Consider the following 23,340-nt stretch of genomic DNA (forward strand, 5'->3'; position numbering starts at 1 on the left):
ATTACCATGGCGACTCTGTGTTGGGAGTGTTTTCCATCCCTTGCAGAATGGGCAGGGAGATGTGTGCCTTTTTAAATTGATAAAGTTTTTCCTTGCTCTCTTTTTATCTGTATTTTCTCAAGGTTATTTTGGAAGACCAAACAATGCTGCTAGTCATAGAGTTGACTTGCTCTGGCCTGATCCAGTACAACTGGAAGGATTTAGAGATTTTAGTGCAGGAGAAGCCAGATGTGAGGTCACCCTCCCCATCTCCATTTTCCTTCCCATCAGCCTGATCTTTCCCCCTCCGGAGCATGGGGCTGCTGCTCCTGGGCCCTGAGGGTTGGGGAGTTTCCTCAAGAAGACCGCAACCACCAGGGGGTCAGTGAACGGACAGCATCGGGCAGCATCAGCAGGTCCAATGTACTAGTCTTTGGGGGATCATACTTAGCAGGTCCCAGGGACAGCTAAGCGTGTAGGCACCAGTTAGATGTTGCATTTGGGGAGAACGGTTTCCAAGCCTGTGCTCTTAATTTCACGGGTCTAGAATGTGCTCGCTGTGTTTCAAGGTGGGGATATAATAATTATGGTATGTTGGGCTTTAGGGACCCATGAGAAATGATATTGTTGAGGCTTCAAATAAGGCGGAGAGTAAGTCTGAAAGGGGCTGGACACAAACCAAGGGTGCTCTGGTAAACAGCCACTTGGGATACCCTAGAGAAACCCAGATTAGGGATATGGAGGAATTTTCAGAGACATTATGGTCAATCCTGGGAGGAGCTAACAAGGAAAATTGCAAAATCTCTTCCTCTGCAAAGTCTTGAACTCCATTTGTACTATAACATAGAATTTTTTTGCAAAAGGCGGAGGAATGGAGTTGGTGAACTCTCTGCCTTTTCCTAAACCAGGATGCGCAGGGCTAAAAAGGCAGGGCAGAAACCCACCTCCCACCCCCGCATTCCCTGGAAATTTCTTCCTCAGGAGGACCCTAGGAGGGTATCCCTGTTGGACTCAGGGGTTTCCAGTTTCACCAGTTTTTTCCAATCTGAAGCCAAAATTTGGCTTGAGGAGGACAGAAATCCTCTTTCCCGTGCCCCAAACCTAAATGTTTCTCTTCCCTCTGTTTACAGCACTTCATAAATAACCCACAGCCAAGATAACACTGTGACTTTCTTCCCCCAGCATTGCAATCCTGTAGCGTCAGAACAAAGACTGTGTGTGTGAGAGAGAGAGGAAGGAGCTGGAGATATTTGTTTATTGGAAGGGAGAAAACGGAGATTAAAACTGCAGTGAGCCGAGAGGCAGGTCGGCTCCCTTCCTGGGGGCGCTGCTTTGTGGCCCGAGCCTGCGGGAGGGCGGCCGCTCGGATGCTGAGCCAGGGGATGGACTGGCGGGTGGCCGGGGGAGGGGCTGCCTTGGCCCGGGAGGTGGAGGTGCAGCCGGGAACTTGGAGCTTCCCCTAAACAGAAGGAATGGTTTTTTCTCATCAATAGTAAGTGCCATTTCAGCCATCAGCCCAGCATATGGCCGAGGGGCGGCTGCTGCCTCTGTATGTCTCCCTTTCTTGCTCCCTCATTTTGGTTACAATAGGAGCGATGGATGAGATGGTGGCTGTGGAGAGTGTGTGTGTGTGTGTGTGTGTGTGTGTGTGTGTGTGTGTGCTCAGCCATGGGGGGGTGGGGGGATGGGTTCTCTCCCAGTGTCAGCTCGCGAGCTTGGCGTCTGCGCCCAGCTTTTGACAAGCAAGGGAGAGGGGCGATTATGCTGTGTGGAAAATGGAATTCCTCCGGCGACATGAATGCTTCAAAGAGACGATTAGCTCAAATGTCTCAAATCAGGGCTTCAAGATCTTGGAGTAATTGATTATCTTACTATAAAGCTGTTTAGTCACGTAAAAAGATGCAGTTGTACAGAATCTGTATGGTGTTTTTAGCAGCTGACAGCTGCCCCCAGGTTTGAGTAGCTGTTTGTTTCTGCACAAATTCAGATATTTTGACCATCTCGGTTTTCAGTATTTTTTAAGTTATGCTGTCCACATTGGCATAGGATTTTTTTTCATTGATGATGATCTAAGGTCTTTGTATTTTAGCTGTAGACCCTTTAGCATGTAGAGAATAGGACTGCAGTGTAAATTATTCCATATAGGTGAATTTGATACTAGAAACCTCCATCACATGTTGTAAGCCTTAGGTCTGCTACATAGAATGATACTAACCAGATTTGGTTTTGTTTGTTTTAGAGGAAGACAGGGCTCATAAGTATTGTATTCTGATCTATCACTATTAAAATAAAACTTTATTCGCCTTGATTATCTGCTGCATTTCTACCCATAATCCCTGCAAAAGATCTCCTAATTTGTAGCTACTCTTAGTAAAAATTCTTATTTTTGTTTGATTTCATATAAAAAGGTCTTCTAGTAATCCACACAGGTGAGAAACTTCCCCTTTGCACCTAAAAATGTTGTTCTCCCAATCCTCAGGATTAGAATTTGACTCGGGAAATCACACTTATTGTTTGTAGAGAAACAGGATTTCTGTATGTGGTGCACCTGGGTAAAACATGGGCAAGTTAGAGACGATGAGCCACGTAAACAAACTGCCTCCATGGTTGATGTAATGCAATGTTGTGGTTGCTTCCCTGTGCCAGCGGTCTGGATTCTGAATGGGTTTCCTTGTTTCTCAACATGAACTCGAGATTTAAATGTTTCCAAGAGCGATATTAACAAGGCCTAACATGGAGGTTGGTTGCCTGGTTGGCAAATGACCCATACTTCTTGACCCTGGAAAGGTGATAATGAGATTACAGTATCTGCATAGAATATGATACAAACTCAACAGTACACATGAGGGTTCCTAGAGTAAGTTGTGACGGGATTATCTAAAAAAAAAAAAAAACCAAAAAAACAACATTTATTTAAATCACCGTGCAATTTTGGATATTACGTCCTCAGTCGGAGGTTGGGACATAGGGGTAGGTTGGATCCTGATTAGGTGAATCTTTTATAGATTCTTGGCAACGTTCTTCTTTTCTTTTCCTCCTACCTTCCCTTTCTCTTTAATTTGACCTAAGTGTATGTATGATGTGTGGGCCTGTCAATATTCCGCTTGCCCTGTATGGAACCAGACCAAGTCCGGCTAGTATCATTCTGTGTATCAGACCTAAGGCTTACAATGTGTGATGGAGGCTTTTAATATCAAATTCATCGGGGCGCCTGGGTGGCTCAGTCGGTTAAGCGTCCGACTTCAGCTCAGGTCACGATCTCGCGGTCCGTGAGTTCGAGCCCCGCGTCGGGCTCTGGGCTGACGGCTCAGAGCTTGGAGCCTGTTTCGGATTCTGTGTCTCCCTCTCTCTCTGCCCCTCCCCCATTCATGCTCTGTCTCTCTCTGTCTCAAAAATAAATAAATGTTAAAAATTAAAAAAAAAAAATAATAAAATTCATCTATATGGAATAATTTACATTTCAGGACTATTCTCTACATGCTAAAGGACCGAGCATGTAGGGCTTGCAGTGTGGCAGCAAATTGTTCTGTGGCGAGATGGCTTAGAGGTGCTCTGACCTTTACCTCTTTCCTTTAACATAGAACCTAGCTATGTGTTTTATGAAAAAGACAAATTTGAAGGTATGGATGAACCTCCTTTACTCATTCAAAAGATATTTATGAAACGCCTCCTATATTGTTATTATACTGTCGAAATTCAATCTAAGATTATCAGCTCTTTGGGAATAAGATCTGTATTTCAGTTGTCTCCTGAATCCTTGGAATCTGCACAGGATCCAAGACAAAGCACGTGGTTAAGTGCTTACTGAAAGGAAATCATGGAGGGGCAACTGGGAGCACCCGAAGTACAGCACTTGGTGGACGGGCTTCTACCCCCGCAGCGTATCCTAGAGCCACGACTCTGGACTTCTAATCACGTTCCCTACAGCAACAAAAGGCATCCCGTGCCTAACGTTATCACGTGGGCTCGTGTGTGCACGTTAGCGTATGTAGGTTTATATGAGTTGCCATGAGGAAAGAGCCTAAGAACAGCATGCCCAGGTTGAAATCCTGCCTCTGCCATTTAATCATCATGTGACTGGGGCAAGTTATTTAATCCCTGTGCCACAGTTACCTCTTCTGTCAAATGCGGATGCTAATTGTACTGATCTCCTAGCATTGCCAGGAGGATTAAATGAGTTGCCCGTGTATAAAGCACGACAGACCTGGCACAGGTACATGTCAGCATGGTCTGTAGTTGTGCCACATGGTCGTAAAGTTTGTGAATTCTAAAGTGTGCCCAGTGTAGACGCTTCAAAAGAATGGGACAGCACTAGAAAGTCTAATATTTTGTTCCCACACTCCATTGGATTGTCTTGAGCACTCCATTTTGGACGTCACTGGCCTGGAGTATCAGTCCTGGTGAAGCCAAGTCAATTATTCTTCCACCTGCCTCCTACCAGTCCCCACCCCCACTTATTGTACGTCTCACCCTGGGATTAATAGGATTCAAGGTCGCTTCGTCTCTGTTTACATCCAGGTTCTTTTGTCCGTTAGCTGCCCCCCCCCCCCATTTAAAGAATTGCATTTTAGCGCTTTTCTTTTTATTTTTTTATTTTATTTTATTTTTTAACGTTTTATTTATTTTTGAGACAGAGAGAGACAGAGCATGAACGGGGGAGGGGCAGAGAGAGAGGGAGACACAGAATCGAAGCAGGCTCCAGGCTCTGAGCCGTCAGCCCAGAGCCCGACGCGGGGCTCGAACTCACGGACCGCGAGATCGTGACCTGAGCTCAAGTCGGACGCTTAACCGACTGAGCCACCCAGGCGCCCCAGCGCTTTTCTTTTTAAAATAAAGAGGCTGGGATACTGACCCTATGGCGTAGGGTCAGGTGCTGGATGGAGGTGGAGGCAGGAGAGCTGTGCGGAGGCTGCTGACCCTCCTCTCCCCTCCATTCTAGGGAGCTCTCAGGGCTGGGCTGCCTCTCCAGCCAGAGCCTCCAGAAGGGCAGCCCCTTGCAAACTGCATGGAAGACTCCTTGTCCAATAGGGCCTGGGTTTCCCAGCTCCTCTGGCATTGTCTGGCATGTCCTTTCTGATCCCTAGGCAGTCAGGGTGACAAGATACTGGGGGGAGGAGGGTGTCCCTCGAAAGCCACAGGGACGAAGGCAGGATCTAGGTTACAACTGCATCCAAGCCTGGCCCCAGATTCTGTTTCTTCCTTTTTAATAAATCATCTTGAGGCTTTGAAAGGAACTCCTTGTGGTATTTGCAGTAAGATTGTAATTTGGAAAAACTTAACCACCATGAAAATCCTCTCGATCGTGGTTTCTGGGCATTTATCTCTGTTAGGCACAGTGCCAAATGCATTTCATGTATTTATATCTCCTTCAACCCTCTCAGCCACCCAGTGAAGGAAGGGACTAACTGCTGTTGACAGTTTTTCAGATGAGCTTAAACAGAGCTAGGATTCAAACCGAGGCCCTCACCACAAAGTCTGTGCTCTTTACCACCAGACTCCGTGGCCGCCTCCTAAGCTGGCCTCCCTCCTGGCACTGTTGAGAATAAATATTTATGAAAGGACTTTGTGAGGTCCGGTGTCGTGTGAATGAGGTGGTGTCGTAGCATCGTGTAATCCCAGTGGCAATAAGGCTCTGTGCCAAAGACTTGACACACGTCCTTTTGTTTTGGGGCTCAGAACCACCTGCAAGGTGGATGACCAGGAAACTGGGAATCAGGAAAGTTGGGCTCCTGGCAGTGTGCAAAGCCCATAAATGGTGCAATGGGACTTAGACCCAGTCTGCTCACTTCCAGAACTCTGGCCGTAACTTCACCCAGATATTATCACCTCCCTGGACCTTGAGGGACCTCAGAAGCCTACTAGAGATGAGGAGGCTGAAACAAAAGGATTTTTCCTAAATCATAAAACCAGCTGGTAAGAGAGCTGGAGCTAGACGTCAGTCCCCAGGGTTGATTTGGTTGATGGTAGGACTCAAATAAATAAATAAAAATTAAAACACACAATTCTGGGGCGCTTGGGTGGCTCAGTCGGTTAAACATCCGACTTAGGCTCAGGGTCGTAGTCTCGCGGTTCATGAGTTCGAGCCCCATGTCAGGCTCTGTGCTGGCAGCTCAGAGCCTGGAGCCTGCTTCGGAGTCTGTGTCTCCCTCTCTCTCTCTGCCCTTCCCCCACTTGTGCTCTGTCTCTCAAAAATAAATTAAAACAGGGGCGCCTGGGTGGCTCAGTCGGTTGAGCGGCCGACTTCAGCTCGGGTCATGATCTCGCGGTCCGTGGGTTCGAGCCCTGCGTTGGGCTCTGTGCTGACAGCTCAGAGCCTGGAGCCTGTTTCGGATTCTCTGTCTCCCTCTCTCTGACCCTCCCCCGTTCATGCTCTGTCTCTCTCTGTCTCAAAAAAAATAAATTAAAAAAACGTTTAAAAATAAAAATAAAAATAAAAAAAATTAATTAATTAAAACATTTAAAAAAAACACACACACACAATTCTATGGTCTACGTTTGTAGTGGAGATGCTCTTACACATTCATTCATGCAACAAATGTTTGTCAACACCGCCCACCAGGCAGTGCGGGAGGTACTGGGCCGGCAGAGGTAGGGAGCCCCGTGCAGCCTGGCCAGCACGGGCTCTGTTGCGATGGGTGGATAGCGAATGAGAGACGCAGACGCAACACAGGGCAGGAGGTCCCAGGTGCTGCGGGAGCACGTGGGCCAGGGGCCCCCCAGTGTCTTTGGTGAGCCGTGCTAGAGGCTCCAGGAGAAGGGAAGGGGAGCCACTTTGCAGAGTGCAGGGAAAGAGGCAGAGAGGCCACTGCATGCTGGACAACTTGAAAAGGTCAGGGGATTAAACTGATACGACAGGGTGGGGCGAGGACTGTGAAAGCACCGGAGCATGCATGGATCGGCCATGCCACCCCAAATGTACACTTTGGCCGCAGACCCACAGGTGGGTAGGAGGAGGAGGGCAAGGAGGGCGCTAGGGAACTGGTCACAGGCAACCTGGGAAGAAATGATGGTGGCAGGGAATGCAGTGCATTTCTGGTGAGTTGGAGCCTCAGTTTTTCTTTCTCTAGTGCTGTAGGATGGAGTTCTGAAGGCACCTTGTAACCTGAGTCTTGGTCGGTGGGAACTTGGCGTCATGGCTATTACTTCAAGTCACTGAGATTCGCTGAGAATCCACAGATCCCCAGTACAAGCCGTTTCCCCCCCGACAGTACCTTGAGGCGCCAGTGAGCTCACCAATTATACTGACGCCGTGTGTGTCCGTTCAAATCCGCTCCACACGGAGTAGGAGGCAGATGGATTTAGAACGGTGCTTGCAGATTATCCTGGCCTGTCCCTCCTCCCCACTCCCTCCTCCCTTTTTGGCCTGGCACAGCGGCCCCATAACGGGCTGGGTATATGTGTGTGGCACCCTCAACCCCTTAGATTGGATGCGGTGGGCTTTAGCATATGTTTTGTGCTTGCTCAAGAGGAGGGTTCCACGAGCGTCATCATGGGCCAGATAATCATCAAGTGAGCCAGGCACGTAACGTCTTTAAACCATCGGGGAATGTCCCTGACCGCCGCGATCTCAGGCATACCCAAGACAGAAACTGGACAGAAATCCAGCGTGGTTGTTTTAACCTAGAGAGAGCGGGGATAGCATCTCCTCTGTCCTCTGCAGCCCTAGAAAGAGGTACTGGGTCTTAGGGGATCCTACTCTGGGAAAGATAGGACTTCATATTTGTAGGGGTGGATTAATTCATAGTGCATTTGAAAATCAACCAGACCAGCAATTTGTGAAGTGTCACATATTCTGTGAAAACTCCTATCCGTGACGTGAGAGCTGTTCCTGCTATAAAATCAATAACCAACATAAGCTGCTTTTTATCCTGTGAAACCTTGTTTTTCTCACCACTCAACGTTGGACTTTTTTTTTTTTTTTTTTTAACCTCCTTTTTTTTCCTGCAAATATGTTTAGGGTGAAGAAGCTGAAGGAGACCTTTGCGTTTATTCAGCAGTTGGACAAAAACATGAGCAACCTTCGCACCTGGTTGGCTCGAATTGAGTCAGAGCTTTCTAAGCCTGTTGTTTATGACGTCTGTGACGATCAAGAGATCCAGAAGAGGCTCGCCGAGCAGCAGGTGGGCAAACAAACTTTTGTCAGCATATAGGTGCCTATGATACCTGCTAACTCAGACCTTCCCCGTAGTGGCTGTGTTTTTTAGCGTGTTCACATTTCATAATATTGGTGTGTTTTTCCAGAGAAAACTGACCAGTGTCCATGTCCTTGTATGTGTGAGATGACATTTCTTGAGTGCCCCTCTGCCACCACGTTCACATACCTCTTTGTGAGATCAGTGTTTGAGAAAGAGGTCTTAGCGGTAAATGAGGTTTTTTGCTTATGTATTTTTTTAAACTTGGATCTTTGTTTTGTTTCTGGTCGTATCATTTTGGGAGGCAATGAATTGAAAGAAAAATAAATTTTTTAACCAGGAAAAGTTTTCATGGGACAATACAACTGATGGTGGTGGGGGGGGGGACGGTATGATAAACAACATGCTTAGGAAGCCCCTTCGGTACTCTGTACATTTCTCTCATCAGTTACATACCCTCAGCGCCAACCCTGGAAACTCCACAGTGTGAAACCACTGAGTCCTGCCAGTGTTAACATCACACTAACCTGGTGGGTGCTCATTGATGTCACTGACTTATCAAGTTCGCTTTCCTGACTTCCATGGGCTCATATTCACAAGTTTATTCTCCTATGCAGTGCCTGGAGCTTGTCTTTATTTTTAAAATTAAGTTTAAAATGCCTGGGTGGTTGGGGCACCTGGGTGGCGCAGTCGGTTAAGCGTCCGACTTCAGCCAGGTCGCGATCTCGCGGTCCGTGAGTTCGAGCCCCGCGTCGGGCTCTGGGCTGATGGCTCGGAGCCTGGAGCCTGTTTCCGATTCTGTGTCTCCCTCTCTCTCTGACCCTCCCCCGTTCATGCTCTGTCTCTCTCTGTCCCAAAAATAAATAAAAGTAAAAATAAAAATAAATAAAATAAAATGCCTGGGTGGCTTAGTTAAGCGTCCAACTCTTTTTTGTTTTTTTTTTTTTAATGTTTATTTTTGAGAGAGAGAGAGAGAGAGAGACAGATAGACTACAAGAGGCAGAGACACAGAGAGAGAGGGAGACACAGAATCCCAAACAGGCTCCAGACTCTGAGCTGTCAGCACAGAGCCCGACACGGGGCTCAAACCCATGAACCGCGAGATCGTGATCTGAGCCGAAGTCGGATGTTTAAACGACTGAGCCCCAAGCACCCAACTCATGATCTTGAGGTTCATGAGATTGAGCCCCACATCAGGCTCTGTGCTGACAGTGAGGAGCCTGCTTAGGATTCTCTCTCCTTCTCTCTCTGCCCCTCTTCAGCGCTCACTTGCACTCTCTCAAAATAAATAAACTCTAAAAAAAACATTAAATTAAATTAAGTTTGTATTGGGGCACCTGGGTGGCTCAGTCGGTTGAGTGTCTGACTCTTTTTTAAAAGTTTTTTTTTAGGGGCGCCTGGGTGGCACAGTCGGTTGAGCGTCCGACTTCAGCCAGGTCACGATCTCGCGGTCCGTGAGTTCAAGCCCCGCATCAGGCTCTGGGCTGATGGCTCGGAGCCTGGAGCCTGTTTCCGATTCTGTGTCTCCCTCTCTCTCTGCCCCTCCCCCGTTCATGCTCTGTCTCTCTCTGTCCCAAAAAAAAAAAAAAAAAAAAACGTTGAAAAAAAAATAAAAGCTTTTTTTAATGTTCATTTTTATTTTTGAGAGAGCGTGAGCAGGTGAGGGTCAGAGAGAGAGGGAGACACAGAATTCGAAGGAGGCTCTGGGCTCTAAGCTGTCAGCACAGAGCCCGACGTGGGGCTCAAACTCACAGACAGTGAGATCATGACCTGAGCCGAAGTCGGACGCTCAACTGACTGAGCCACCCAGGGGCCCCAAGTGTCCGACTCTTTATCTCAGCTCTCGATCTCGGTATTATGGGTTCCAGCCCCGCACTGCACTCCGTGCTGGGTGTGGAGCCTACTTAAAAAAAAATTAAGTTTATATTATCCTTTCAGTAGCTTTCCTTCACCTTCATAGATTTTTCTCAGACCTGTGAGTAGATTCTGTTTTGACCATATAAGCAATATGGTTGTCATCGGGTTCTCAGATTCATACATGTTTTCTTCACATTATCTCCAAAGTCTTAGTGTTTGCTACCTGTCAGCTCACCAGGAAGATTCACCCACAGGTAACAGCTGTTCTTAGAGAAAGAACTAGGGCTGAAACTTCTTAGATTCGAGGGCAGAAGGTGATGATAAATTGATGACGAATTCCCTTGAGTTCAAGTCAGTCTTTTTAACGGGAATAAGTGACATCTCATGCTACCATAAAATAGAGCCATTGCTCTTGACTTAGATCTTCATTCGGTCTATTACTATTACTGTTTAAACAATGCCTATTCTCTGACTTTCAACTTAGTATGATTTAGCAATGCTACTAAGTAAAAATACTTAGCCTCAGAAATTTAAGTATGTCTTTTTCATGGAGACCGTCTCAATGCTGTCTTTGCTTTGTGGAGAAATGAATACTGAAAGAAGTACCATGTTAATGGACATTGAACGGATTTTAATGCCCTTCTCAGTGGAGTCACAGCTACTGGACATTATCAGCTTTGTTTGCAAGTTTGATCCACTAAGATAAATTCCCTGAACAGTCTCTTTACAGACAGGTCTTGCAAATAGCAATTCACCCTGAGTGGTGAGTTTTTTCAGATAAACAGAAGCTGAGTATATTTTTCCTTTAAGAGGAAAAATTTGGCAGGAGTCAATAATGTGTGTTAATGTTTTATAAACCTGAGTGTGCCAAAACATTAAATTGCAAGGACTGTATCCCCCAAAGGATACAATTTGGAGCAGCTGCCATCCTCCGGGCCTTGTTTGGTCCTGTATTGAAATGGTCCATAATTTCACTGTGGTTGATTTGAAGCTTCCCTCTTCACAGAACTCAGAATCACCATCAAGGAATTCTTATCTCGTAGTAATCCAAAGCCAATTAAAGAGTTGGTGTTTAGGACTACCATTACTGTAAGGAAGTTAGATGTTGTAGGAGTTTTCTATGATTGCTTTAACAAATTTACCACAAATTTAGCAACTTAGACCCCAATTTATTATCTTACAGTTCTGGAGGTCAGAAGTGTGACCCCGGGTTAAGATGAAGGTGTCAGATGGGCTGCATTTCTTTGTGGCAGCCGCAGGGGAGAACCCATTTTTTTTTTTTTTTTACCCTTTCCAGCTTCTGGAGACCGCCCACATTGCTTGGCTCATGGCCACTTCCTCCATCTGCAAAGCCAGCAACATTGCATCTGTCTGTGCTTTTCCTTCACAGTCCCTCCTCCCTCTGCCTGACCCTTCTACCTCCCTCTGCCACTTTTAAGGACCCTAATCACACTAGGCCACCTGGATAATAGGTCAGCTAATTGGCAACTTTAATTCTCCTTTGACATGTAGCCCAACGTATTCACAGATTCTGGGGACAAGGGCATGGTTATCTTTGGGCACTCAAAATTCCACTTACCACCCATGTCCTGAGCAAACTTTTAGTATTTTTGTTTAAAAAAAAAAAAATTATACCAAAACCAGACCTTAAAGCCTTCACCAAAAACACGAAAACCAGAAATGTGTCACACAAAAGAATTATATGTGGGCTGTTAAAAAAACCTTACTTGAGTTTCTGTCACTAAGTATAATAAGTTGCATGATTGTTTCCAGAAATAAGACCTAAAAGTTTGGCATCATCTAGTAGTGCCTTCTGCAGAAGCCCTCAAGCCCGCAAAAGTGCTTTCCAGATCCTCATTGCAGTGTTCTGGGGAGCACCCTGCGTAAGAGGTCAACCTTATCAGGGTCCTTTTTGTTTCTCTTATGCAGAACTCCTGAAGCAATGAGGGTTGCGTTGTTATTTCTATGGCATAGATCGTCTTCAGAGAAAGTGGTAGCAACCTTTGTGACACTTTTAAACATGAACCACTTTCATTAAGCCTTGGGCATTTCTCTCCTGTTTTCTTTGGCTCCCTGGTTCACCATGGGGTGCCAGATGCTAACATGGGGAGCCGGTGCTGTTAGGTACCCCCCATTCTGTGATTACCAGTAGCCCCCTTCCCAGCAGGCCAACTCAGCTAAACACCAACCTCCATAAACCACAAGCCACGACCACTCTGCCCCACTGGCTTGCCAACCCAAGCCCCTCCCCCCAGAGTCAATCTGGAGCCACCATGGGAGCCCCACCCCCCGTGATTTTCTGCCCCCCACCCCCACCCCAAGACTGACTTTCTTCTTTTCTCCCTTTATCTTTTTAGTTCCTTTTGTATTCTCCTCCTTCCTGGTCGTGTTCTCCCCGACCTCTTACCTTGGATCTTCCTCCTCATTCCTCCCACCCCTGTTACACTCTTTCTCAGCTTCAGTGCTCTTGGTCACCTGCTCAGGAACAGAAACACAACGCAAACGGTTTCCAGAACCATTGGCAGAAGTCTTTTACATCGTCTTGTGTTGTTTCTTAAGTCCCCTTCTTCAAGTCGCACTTACACAGTTTTTGAAATCTAATTTACTGTGCATGTTCGTGCCTCAATGGGAATCACTGGTGGGCTCGGTTTAGTCCGTAACATGTCCCTCGTTTGGCACTTAAATGGTTCGCATTTTTTCAGTATGCTTCACTACTTTATATTTTACCAAGTAACTAGTGCATATTATAATCCGTAGATCATGCTGCCATGTTTTAAATGTCTGGTTTGGAAATTTTGAAAATTTTTGCAATTTGGTTAACCAAAATGTTGATAGTCGTCTATAAACTATCACAGAGCTCATTTCTTGCTCTCCCATTCACCCTGTGTGTTAGTTTTCTATCACCATTTTATTCAATATAAGCTGAACAAATAAGGTAGAGAAACTGCAAATAGTCTATTAAAATATGCAGCCCTCATATTTATCCATAGACTAGACCTTTTCAGTAATTTTCAACCAGACCCTTCCAGCTGAGGTCAGGGGCAGGTACCGTTTTTCAATTCAAATTGCCACTATTGGGGTGCCTGGGTGGCTCGGTCGGTTACGTGTCCGACTTCGGCTCAGGTCATGATCTCGCGGTCCGTGGGTTCGAGCCCCGCATCAGGCTCTGTGCTGACCGCTCAGAGCCTGGAGCCTGCTTCAGATACTGTGTCTCCCTCTCTCTCTGCCCCTCCCCTGTTCGTGCTGTGTCTCTCTCTGTCTCAAAAATAAATAAACGTTAAAAAAAAAATTTTTTTTTTTAAATAAAACTGCCACTATTACTCATATAACTCCAATGTTAGGATTCCTTATTATTTTGATGAAGTCAAAAGAGACATTTACCAGTGGCAATACATTTTAGGAAGCCCATGACAATTCTGCGAGCCAGCGAGAATTCTTAAAGCTTGAGTTCTATTTAAACCTAGTAATTTGAAAGCTGGTACTTGCATGGACCCCAGGAAGACTTCCACCACTTGTCCTGGACTGCAGAGCTTAAAAAAAAAAAAAAAAATCACCCTGTACATGGCTCTTCATAGGACACATAGAGTGCAAACTAGAAAATGCACTTTCTTCTTCTTTTTTTGTTCGTTAGTGTTTTGTTTATGTATTTATTCTGAGAGAGAGACAGACGGAATCCCAGGCAGGCTCTCCACTGTCAGGCACAGAGCCTAACACGGGGCTTGATCTCACGAACCATGGAATCATGACCTGAGCGAAAATCAGGACTTGGATGCTTAACCAACTGAGCCACCCAGGCACCCTCTGCTGTCTTTTTATTTATTTTTTTTTAAGTTTATTTCTTTTAGTAATCCCTATACCCAGCATGGGACTCGAACTCATGACCCAGTACCAAGAGTCACAAGCTCCCCCAACCCAGCCAGCCAGGCACCTCTAGAAAACACATTTTCTTAATATAATTCATTGTGCTCATTTTTAATCAGTTAGGATCCTGTTAAAAACTGTTTAATTTATGGGCGCCAGGTTACAATCCCAGGGTGTGGGATCAAGCCCCACGTTGGGCTCCATGCTGAGTGTGGAACCTGCTTAAGATTCTCTCTCCCTCTTCCCCTCTCCCCTGCTTGTGCTCTCTCTCTCTCCCTGTCTCAAATTAAAAAAAAAAAAAATTTTTTTTAAACTGCTTGATTTAAAATGTGGTTTGAGCATTAACGTTTTATTCTTTCATATCCACCTGAGCAGAGAATGATCAAAATTGTACATTTATCAGAAGAAAAGTAAGAAAATATTAGTCTTATCTAATAGTAATTTCCAAAACGATTAAATAATTGGGGTGACCCAGAATGAACTTTTATGTTGCCTTTCTGTAGACAGTGGCAGGCAGTTTATAAAATAATCTCTCCTGTTTAACCCGGGGAACTTACGCCAACAGTGGCTGATTTAGCTTTGTCTTTGCTGTTTCTTCATAATGTCATTTGGATACTGAGATTAGCAGCGTGGTCTGTTTTCACTTACCACAGAAGTTAGATACCTGGAGAAGCCTAATTCATCCAGAATGCAAAATAAACAGGCTCCTCCTTTCTCCCTCCTCCGGCCCTCCCATGGTGTGCAGAAGTATTCTCTGGGCAATACCTGAAAATGATGTGTTTATACTTTTCTTTTTTTAAGAGGTTTTGTTTGTTTGTTTTAGTTTTTTAATTTATTCTTGAGAGAGACTGAGACAGCATGAGTGGGGGAGGGGCAGGGGGGGGCAGTGGGAGGGAGAGAATCCCAAGCAGGCTCCACACTGTCAGCACAGAGCCTGAGGTGGGGCTCGAATTCACAAAACCACGAGATCGTGACCTGTGCCGATACCAAGAGTCGGACTCATTTTGTGTTTTAATTTTTTGTTGTTGTTGTTTGTTTATTTTTGAGGCAGAGAGAGACAGAGCATGAGTGTGGGAGGGGTAGAAAGAGGGGGAGACACAGAATCCAAAGCAGGCTCCAGGCTCTGACCTGTCGGCACAGCTGAGCTGGGGCTCAGACTCACGAGCCATGAGAACATGACCTGAGCTGAAGTCGGACGCTCAACGGCCAAGAGTCAGACTCTTAACCGATTGAGCCACCCAGACACCCCAAAGCTGTGTTTATTCTTAAACAGGTTTTCCATTTTTCCCCATAACCCTGCATTGTCTCTTCACGAATTCTCTTTTTGCTGAATCTAGGAACTGTAGCACTGTTTGGCACAAGACTCCAGAGAGACCCTGCCCCCTCATTCAGACCCCATCAGTTGGGGAAGTGGAGTCTCTACTCCCAGACTCTTCCTTTGGGGCTATGGAGCCATAGAATGGGCTCATGGAGAGGCTGTGGACAGCATACAGCTGCATGCATTATTTGGGGGGGGGGGGGTGTGAAGACGGCCCAAAGGTCTCAGTAGATTCGAGAATTCTGTGACCCATAAAAAGTTAAGAGTTTCTATTGAAGTTTTAGGTCCTTCTGAAGAGATTCCGAAGGAAGACCTCCCAGGAGCCATGTCTAAATGGGAGGCCCTTGTGGTCTGGTGATATTGGGTGGATGCCATGCCTCCCCAGAGTCTGTGGGCCAGTGGGCTCTCAGAAGAGGGTACCCTTTGATCTCCTACCCCCTCTAGCCAGTTCAACAAATAAATCCCATTGTTGCCAGTGTTGAAGCTTTGCCGGGTGCTACGGCACAAGGGTTGTGCAGAGGTGAGGGGGACGTAGTCATTGTTACTGATCCCAAGGTGGACGTGCACGAGGCCTGTGCCCCCTGGGCTAGAAGAGGGTCTCAGGGGAGTGGAGATCCTCTGATGCCAATCTTTCCACCACCACCACCACCACCTCAAGGCACTCCTTGCTCTATTACAACCGTAGGACCTGCAGCGAGACATCGAACAACACAGCGCAGGGGTGGAATCTGTGTTTAACATCTGCGATGTCCTACTGCATGACTCCGATGCCTGTGCCAATGAGACCGAGTGTGACTCCATCCAGCAGACCACCAGAAGCCTGGACAGACGCTGGAGGAACATCTGCGCCATGTCAATGGAACGGCGAATGAAGTAAGAAATGAGCTGCCCCTAAACGTTTTGAACATGGTCAGCCAGACTCCGTGCATCCTTCTGATCTCAGGAAGAGTAGCTGTGTTCTGTTCACTCCGCTTCCAAGGCTGTTGGCAGAGAAGGCTCAGTAGGTGTGACTAGTGCTTATGAAGTGAATTATTCAAGAAAAAAATATAATCAGGGCAACAGCTTTCCCCAGCAGTCCTGGGCCTTGAGGTGTAACCACGCTGGCCACTGTGCCTCTGTGTCCCTAGCCACAAAGTAGTGGGAGCTCTGTCTCCTGCCTGCTAACCTCTGTGAACTTCAGGAACTCTGAAGGCCAGTCCTAGACAGAAGGTGACCTGACCAAGAAGGGGATGTTCCTGGTTATTTCTTAGAAGAGGGATATCAGGGTCTCTTCCCCTAAACAGTGCCAGTGCGAGGGGTGTCGGGAATTGGGCCCATCAAGGGAGGGGGGAAGAAAAATGGAAGCTCATTGTTGAAATGGCTGACTTATATTGAGGTGGCTTTCCTCCTATCAGAATCGAAGAGACGTGGCGTCTGTGGCAGAAATTTCTAGATGATTACTCCCGCTTTGAGGACTGGCTCAAGTCAGCCGAGAGGACAGCAGCCTACCCGAATTCCTCAGAGGTGTTGTACACAAATGCCAAAGAAGAGCTGAAGAGGTTCGAGGTAAGGGCCCCCCTCCAGCCCGCTGCTCCTGGGAATCAAGCCTCTGGGCAATTCAAGTGACTCCCTTAAGGGGCTGGCTCCCCCCACCTCTGGCCAGGGCGGCGCAGTCCGCAGCCTGTCGGCAGCTGCTGAGTCCGCTTTGCCGGGCAAGACGCGGCACGCGGTGAACTTGAGAGGCTGTTCTTTAGCATCAGGGCACGTGAAGCAGGCTCTCCAGGCTCTCCGCCGCCACTTAGCCTGGGGGGGTAAGCCCTCGAGGCGGGCCGTCTGGGGCCGGGGAGGGGGCGGGCTGGCCCCCCGCGTGCCTTGGCACTGACGCGGCCCGTGTGTCGCAGGCCTTCCAGCGGCAGATCCACGAGAGGCTCACGCAGCTGGAGCTCATCAACAAGCAGTACCGGCGGCTGGCCCGGGAGAACCGCACGGACACGGCCAGCAAGCTGAAGCAGATGGTACACGAGGGCAACCAGCGCTGGGACAACCTCCAGAAGCGGGTCACGGCCGTCCTGCGGAGACTCAGAGTAACCTTGTCTACATCACCCGCCTTACTTGTAGCCTTTCGGGGAGAAGCGATGTGCGGTATCGGGCTTAGAGCGAAGCCATGGGTAGACTTCATTTCCGGCCTCAGCTACCTGAACGTTCTACCAGTCGGCCTTCCCTTCGCTTTAAGCCGAAGCTGCCAGCATTCGTGTTTTTTAAAGAGGTTGTTTGCCCAAGAATAGGCTTCTTAGGCAGGGCCTGGTTATGTGAGTTGTGGTAACAAGCACATCATTTTTCCAGTTCCGGATACCCGGAAGGCCTGCACGTTGGCTCACAGTCTGCCCAGAGCCTGGGCCGCTGCCATTACCCGGTGTGGCAAAGGTGCCTCTTAGCCTGGAAAGAGGCCCCGCCTTGCCCATCTGCCCGTTTTTGTGTGTCTTGCACTGTGAGAGCCGGAGACAGAGCCCCCTCTGCATTGTGGAGCTTGGGGGCAGTGATTATCCTCCGAATTTCAGAGCACATTGACCTAACCTCAAAGGTTGGGTTGGATTTTTAAATCTAATAGGCATTCATCTGAGATTTCTGGAATGTGGAAGGCTTGGGGTGTTAACGTTTGTGAGTCTAGTTGCAAACTGACCGGGCCAGTGTGGTCTATGGCTGCAGCAAGTAATTTTAACCCCTGCTTCTGTTCTCAGGGCAGAACATTCTTGAAATCATTCTAAGATGATGAAAATCTGGGCTTTTTTTTTTTTTTTTTTTTTTTTTTTTTTTTTTTTTAAACCCTCAAGAAGGAGTGGGCTAGGTTTTCAGACAACCCCCATGCATTAATTTCCTTATCTCCCACCGATTTGACTGTGACTGGTCATTTGGCACTGAATGCTGTTTGTCTGAGAATCGGCTGCCCATCTCTAAGGTGGTAACCCAAGAGGCATCCTTAATTGGAGGTGATAAATCTGGGTCTTCTTTCTCTGAGGGCACACATTCAGGATTACCTCAGTGAAGACAAATGGGGCACTAGGCCAGGCTTAACCCTGAGATCCGTACTTTTCCATCTCGAAGCTACTAAATCTTTCTCTTAAGCAAAAGCTTCCACAGAAGGCTAACAGGTAAAAACAGGCAAGGTGCCTGGCCCGGACTTTGAGGGCGTTCCTCAAAGGGCAGGTTGGGAAAATCACTGACTTGCAGAATTACAGAATTGCTGAAAGGACCCGAAACGTTGCAATCCGCGGTCCCACACCCTCACTTGCCCACAAAGACGCCAAGGCTCAGAGAAGTTGGGGCACTTGTTTGTGATCCCACAGCCAGAAGCAGAGCCCGGGCTCCCAACCCCACACTGGCCCCCTGATGCCCTGTGGGTCTCCTGGGGTACCCTTTCGTCTTGGCCAAAAGTAACCTTGCTGAACTGTCTTCTGCCATCCACCCAAACACCCGGTTCTCTTCCGCAGCATTTCACCAACCAGAGGGAAGAATTCGAGGGGACCCGGGAGAGCGTTCTCGTGTGGCTCACGGAGATGGACCTGCAGCTGACCAACGTGGAGCACTTCTCGGAGAGCGACGCCGACGACAAGATGCGCCAGTTGAATGTAAGGCCTGCACCTACGGCCCCTCTCGGGAGAACGCACCTCTGCAGGGGAGAGCCGGCCGAGCACAAACTTCACCTGACACCCTGAGAGCACATTCCAGAATTGTCAAAGCAGCCAGGCTGACCCCACCTGTGTCCCGCAGGGTTGTCACGAGAGAGGATACTGTTCCTTACAGTCGAGGGGCCACTGGCACGAGGCTCTGTATTCTTTGTCATTTATAATCATCCACGGGGTTCCAAACAGAACTTCACAAGGTACTCTTGCCCCAGCTCTTGAGTCGGAGTGCAACGTGCAGGGTGTGGCAGGAAGAACATATGTATCAAGAGCGGGTTCATGAACAGATCTCTTCTGCTCTCTCAAATATGTGCATTTCGCTTTAATTTCCCTGTAATTCCCTCCTGGGCTTTTAAAAGAAGTTGAAAAATAGAAATTTGCCTTCCTTTTTTTTTTTTTTTTTTTAATTTATTAATTTATTTATTTTTTAATGTTTATTTATTTTAGAGACAGAGAGAGACAAAGCATGAACGGGGGAGGGTCAGAGAGAGGGAGACACAGAATCTGAAACAGGCTCCAGGGTCTGAGCGGTCAGCACAGAGCCCGACGCGGGGCTCGAACTCAGGGACTGCAAGATCATGACCTGAGCCAAAGTCGGCCACTTAACCGACTGAGCCACCCAGGCGCCCCTTGCCTTCCTTAATATAACGGCACCAATGCGGTGATTATTGGGTCAGCAGGACCAAATGCCCATGGGTGGTTTATTATGAGAAATTTTGTTTCCACTCAGTGTCAGTAAGACAAGTTTTTGCCCTCACACCCAATGGCAGTAGATGTCTGTCCTTGCCAAACTTTTAGAATTATTTTAATTGTAACTGCTTCTCGGCCTTTTGGCTAAGATCAAGTGTAGAATTATTTTAATTGCAAAAGTCAGTGCCCAGAAGGGAGAGGGAAAAAATACGCACAATCGTTTGATTTATTTTTTTCATGTTTATTTATTTTTGAGAGAGAGAGTGCATGCGGGGAAGGGGCAGAGAGAGATTGGGAGACAGAGGATCCGAAGGAGGCGGCAGGCTCTGTGCTGACAGCGGAGGGCCCAGTGCAGGGGTCGAACCCACAACCCACGAGATCATGACCTGAGCCGAAGTCGGACCCTCAACCGACTGAGCCACCTGGGCGCACCCCTACAGTCATTTTAAATTATCTAAATCTTTAATGTCGCTTTGTTAAAAAAATCGATGAAGCTCGCATCCTGGGTGAAGGAACGAAGTAGACATCGTCTGGATCCTCAGGGAAACTTTCCTTCTTTGAAATCGTTCCTCTCTCCTATTCTGAATAGGGTTTCCAACAGGAAATTACATTAAATACCAACAAGATCGATCAGCTCATCGTGTTCGGGGAGCAGCTGATTCAGAAGAGCGAGCCCCTGGACGCCGTGCTGATCGAGGACGAGCTGGAGGAGCTGCACCGCTACTGCCAGGAGGTCTTCGGCCGCGTCTCGCGGTTCCACCGCCGGCTGACCTCCCGCGCTCCGGTAAGGGAAGCGCACGCTCGTGCGGAGCGCCTCCGGGCTGCGCAAACCTGACGGTTCACCGAATGGGCTGCGCACACTTGACGTCTGGTCAAATTTTTACAGAGCTGGAAACCTATGTACTGGTCAGCTGTGATGTATTTTATGGTAAAAAGAAGAGCAAAACAGTTCTGTTTCTGCTTTTATTACTCCAGAGTCACACTTAACTTGGGGGCTCCCATTACCCGATGGAAGGGACGGCATTTCTGAAAGTTTTTGCGCCCTTCAGCTGTTTTCTGTGTGTTCCTCAGCCCAGGGCTCTCCTGACATGTGTCAGCACCCGTAGGATATGCGGATATGTGTTCTGGTTTTGCATACGGTACTAATTTGGGAATGTGTTGGCCTTTTCCTCTTAGTGTCTGGGAGCCTTAAAAAGTTTTTCGTTTTGAGAGAGAGAGAGAGAGAGAGAGAGAGACTGAGTGTGAGTGGGGGAGGGGCAGAGAGGGAGAGAGGGAGACGCAGGCTCCAGGCTCTGAGCTGTCAGCACAGAGCCCGACGTGGGGCTCAGACTCACAAGCTGTAAGATCATGACCTGAGCCGAAGTTGGATGCTCAACCGACTGAGCCACCCAGGCGGCCCAGTGTCAGGAGCTTTTAGTATTTGCGCCTTTCTGGTGCCTTCTTCTCACCTTTGAACTTTTTTTTTTTAAGTTTATTTATTTATTTTGAAGCAGAGAGAGAGCATGAGCAGGGGGAAAGGCAGAGAGAGAGAGGAAGAGAGAGAACCCCAAGCAGGCCCCACACTGTCAGCACAGAGCCCAACATAGGGCTCGAACTCACAAACCATGAGATCATGACCTGAGCCAAAATCAAGAATTGGACGCTTAGCCAACTGAGCCACCCAGGCACCCCTGTTCTCACCTGTGAAGTGACAAAAGCACCAGTTTCCCATAGCAACTGTGAAGTTTCCCTTGACAGAGGGACCTTCTGGGAAGTTGAGGTGGCATTCAGGCCTATTCAAAGTTCATTGCCTTTGCCAGAAGCTTTCATGATAGCCATATTGAGCAACACAACTGGCCATTTTTTCCTTTTTTGTGTCTCCAACTGGCTAACTTGATGGTTATTTCTTCATCAGACATAGCCTTAAAAGTCACCATACAGTTTCCTCATTTCTAAATGTAGCAGTTTCTAGGCATTTCTCTTAAACCAAGGCATTACAACATAGGAAGAATAAGGTTCTGTATCGTGAACAATAAGATTGAGGGGTAAGAAAGAAAGAACCTGGTACATACAGTCATGAAGTTGTGAATCTTAGCCAGAATACTCTTCTTAATGGCCTTACATTTTTTTTTTTAATTTAAAATTTTCTGATTCTTGGGGAAACCTGCCATTAACCACTAATAAAATGTTGGCCTCCATTTTCTTATCTTCTAGGGAAAGTTGTTTCATTTAGACCATCAAATGTCAGGTTTCTCCTAGGAAAGAGGCTGGGCTTTGCCAAAAATACAGATTCGAGGCCTCACACTAAAGCGTCTAAATTAGAATAATCACAAATAGGCCCTGGGAACCTGATTCTTTTTTGTTTAAAAAAAAAATTTTTTTTTTAAGTTTACTATTTTGAGAGAGAGTGACCAGGGGAGGGGCAGAGGGAGAGAGAGAATCCCAAGCAGGCCCCATGCTACCGGTGCAGAGTCTGACACGGGGCTTCATCTCACAAACCGTGAGATCCTGACCTGAGCCGAAATCAAGACTCTGACGCTTAACCAACTGAACCACCCAGGTGCACCTAACCCGATTCTTTTTTTAAAGTGGCCACAGAAACGTGGGCAGTGGCCATTTTCAGGAACTGCCAGACAAGGCAGACTCCCTGTGCACCTCACAGCTGCAAGCCTCTAATGTGGTTCATTCTGAAAACTGGACATCCCCACTTTAGGGCTTAGAAGATGAAAAAGAGGCCTCCGAGAATGAAACGGACATGGAGGACCCCAGAGAGATCCAGGCTGACTCTTGGCGCAAAAGGAGAGAGAGCGAGGAACCCTCTTCCCCTCAGTCCCTTTGTCATCTGGTGCCCCCGGCGCCGGGGCCCGAGCGGTCTGGCTGTGAGACCCCCGTCAGCGTGGACTCCATCCCTCTGGAGTGGGATCACACAGGTGACGTGGGGGGCTCCTCCTCTCACGAAGATGATGAGGAAGGCCCATACTACAGTGCACTATCAGGTAACGGTCCCTGTTTCCAGAGCCCTTGACATTGACCCACTTGGTTATGTTTTTAGCACTGTAGCAACATGGCCATCTCTGGATGACCCAGAGTCCAGCTCATGGCTGACCCAGACCTCTGTGGCTTCTTGTGTTCTGTCCTGTCCACTTTGGCTTCCCTGAGAGTGACTCATTCCTATGACAGGTGGAATGAAAGGGAAAAAGGAGCGAAATTCACCTGGGGACATTAAGGCTATTCTCTGATGGCTCTGGCTATCTGGGAGGCTCTTCAGTGAACTTTTCAGTTGAGTTCTTCAGAGTATTGGTAGATCGTCTCCATTCTTTCTGTGGACTCCCCCCTCTCCCACAACGGCTTCAAACCGTCGAGAGTCGGCTGAAAAAAATCCTTTCGGTTTTTTAAACCTTTTTAATAAGACAGATCAAAGGTAGTTACTCTTCTCCTCCCAGCTGACAATGTTTCTACTGTTTTAACTTAATACTTGGGCATTCATCTACAGATGCCTGCGGTGAGGAAAATGACATTATTCTTTTTCAGATGTAGAAATCCCTGAAAATCCTGAGGCCTATCTTAAAATGACCACAAAAACTTTGAAAGCGTCTTCTGGTAGGCCCCTGACCGTGCATGTGTCTCAACATGGCAGCCTCCTGTGGCGAACACTGCATCCTAAACCTCGCTCCCATGTCATGTCTGACCTCTGCCTTCTGTGGACACCATGCGCCTTGGTCCTTGTGTCATGGTGTATTTACACTGCCGTACTCACACATACCTGCGTGCTCCTTACAGAACCCCGCCCAGACAGGAGCAGTCTCCATGCTGTCCTTCTCCTGCCCTTCAGGCCTGTGCAGAAGGGAATTCTTCATGGTGTCTT

General features: G+C 47.5%; 1 protein-coding gene across 12 annotated transcripts in view; it reads left to right on the forward strand.

Annotated features, from left to right (window-relative positions):
• Positions 1 to 23,340, forward strand: part of SYNE2 (spectrin repeat containing nuclear envelope protein 2) — a 342,246-nt gene that overhangs the window by 307,963 nt on the left and 10,943 nt on the right. For 9 of the 12 annotated variants that reach the window (XM_058739286.1, XM_058739287.1, XM_058739285.1 and 6 more), the window contains 8 exons: positions 7,937 to 8,099; positions 15,833 to 16,020; positions 16,542 to 16,692; positions 17,028 to 17,210; positions 18,615 to 18,752; positions 20,086 to 20,280; positions 22,189 to 22,471; positions 23,007 to 23,075. In XM_058739286.1, the coding sequence (XP_058595269.1) occupies positions 7,937 to 8,099; positions 15,833 to 16,020; positions 16,542 to 16,692; positions 17,028 to 17,210; positions 18,615 to 18,752; positions 20,086 to 20,280; positions 22,189 to 22,471; positions 23,007 to 23,075 (1,370 nt within the window). Of the gene's footprint in view, positions 1 to 1,190; positions 1,472 to 7,936; positions 8,100 to 15,832; positions 16,021 to 16,541; positions 16,693 to 17,027; positions 17,211 to 18,614; positions 18,753 to 20,085; positions 20,281 to 22,188; positions 22,472 to 23,006; positions 23,076 to 23,340 lie in introns of those variants that run through there. The other 3 variants (XM_058739283.1, XM_058739284.1, XM_058739289.1) reach the window with 2 other exon arrangements.

Source organism: Neofelis nebulosa, chromosome 7, assembly GCF_028018385.1.
Source record: "Neofelis nebulosa isolate mNeoNeb1 chromosome 7, mNeoNeb1.pri, whole genome shotgun sequence".
Lineage (NCBI taxonomy): Eukaryota > Metazoa > Chordata > Mammalia > Carnivora > Felidae > Neofelis > Neofelis nebulosa.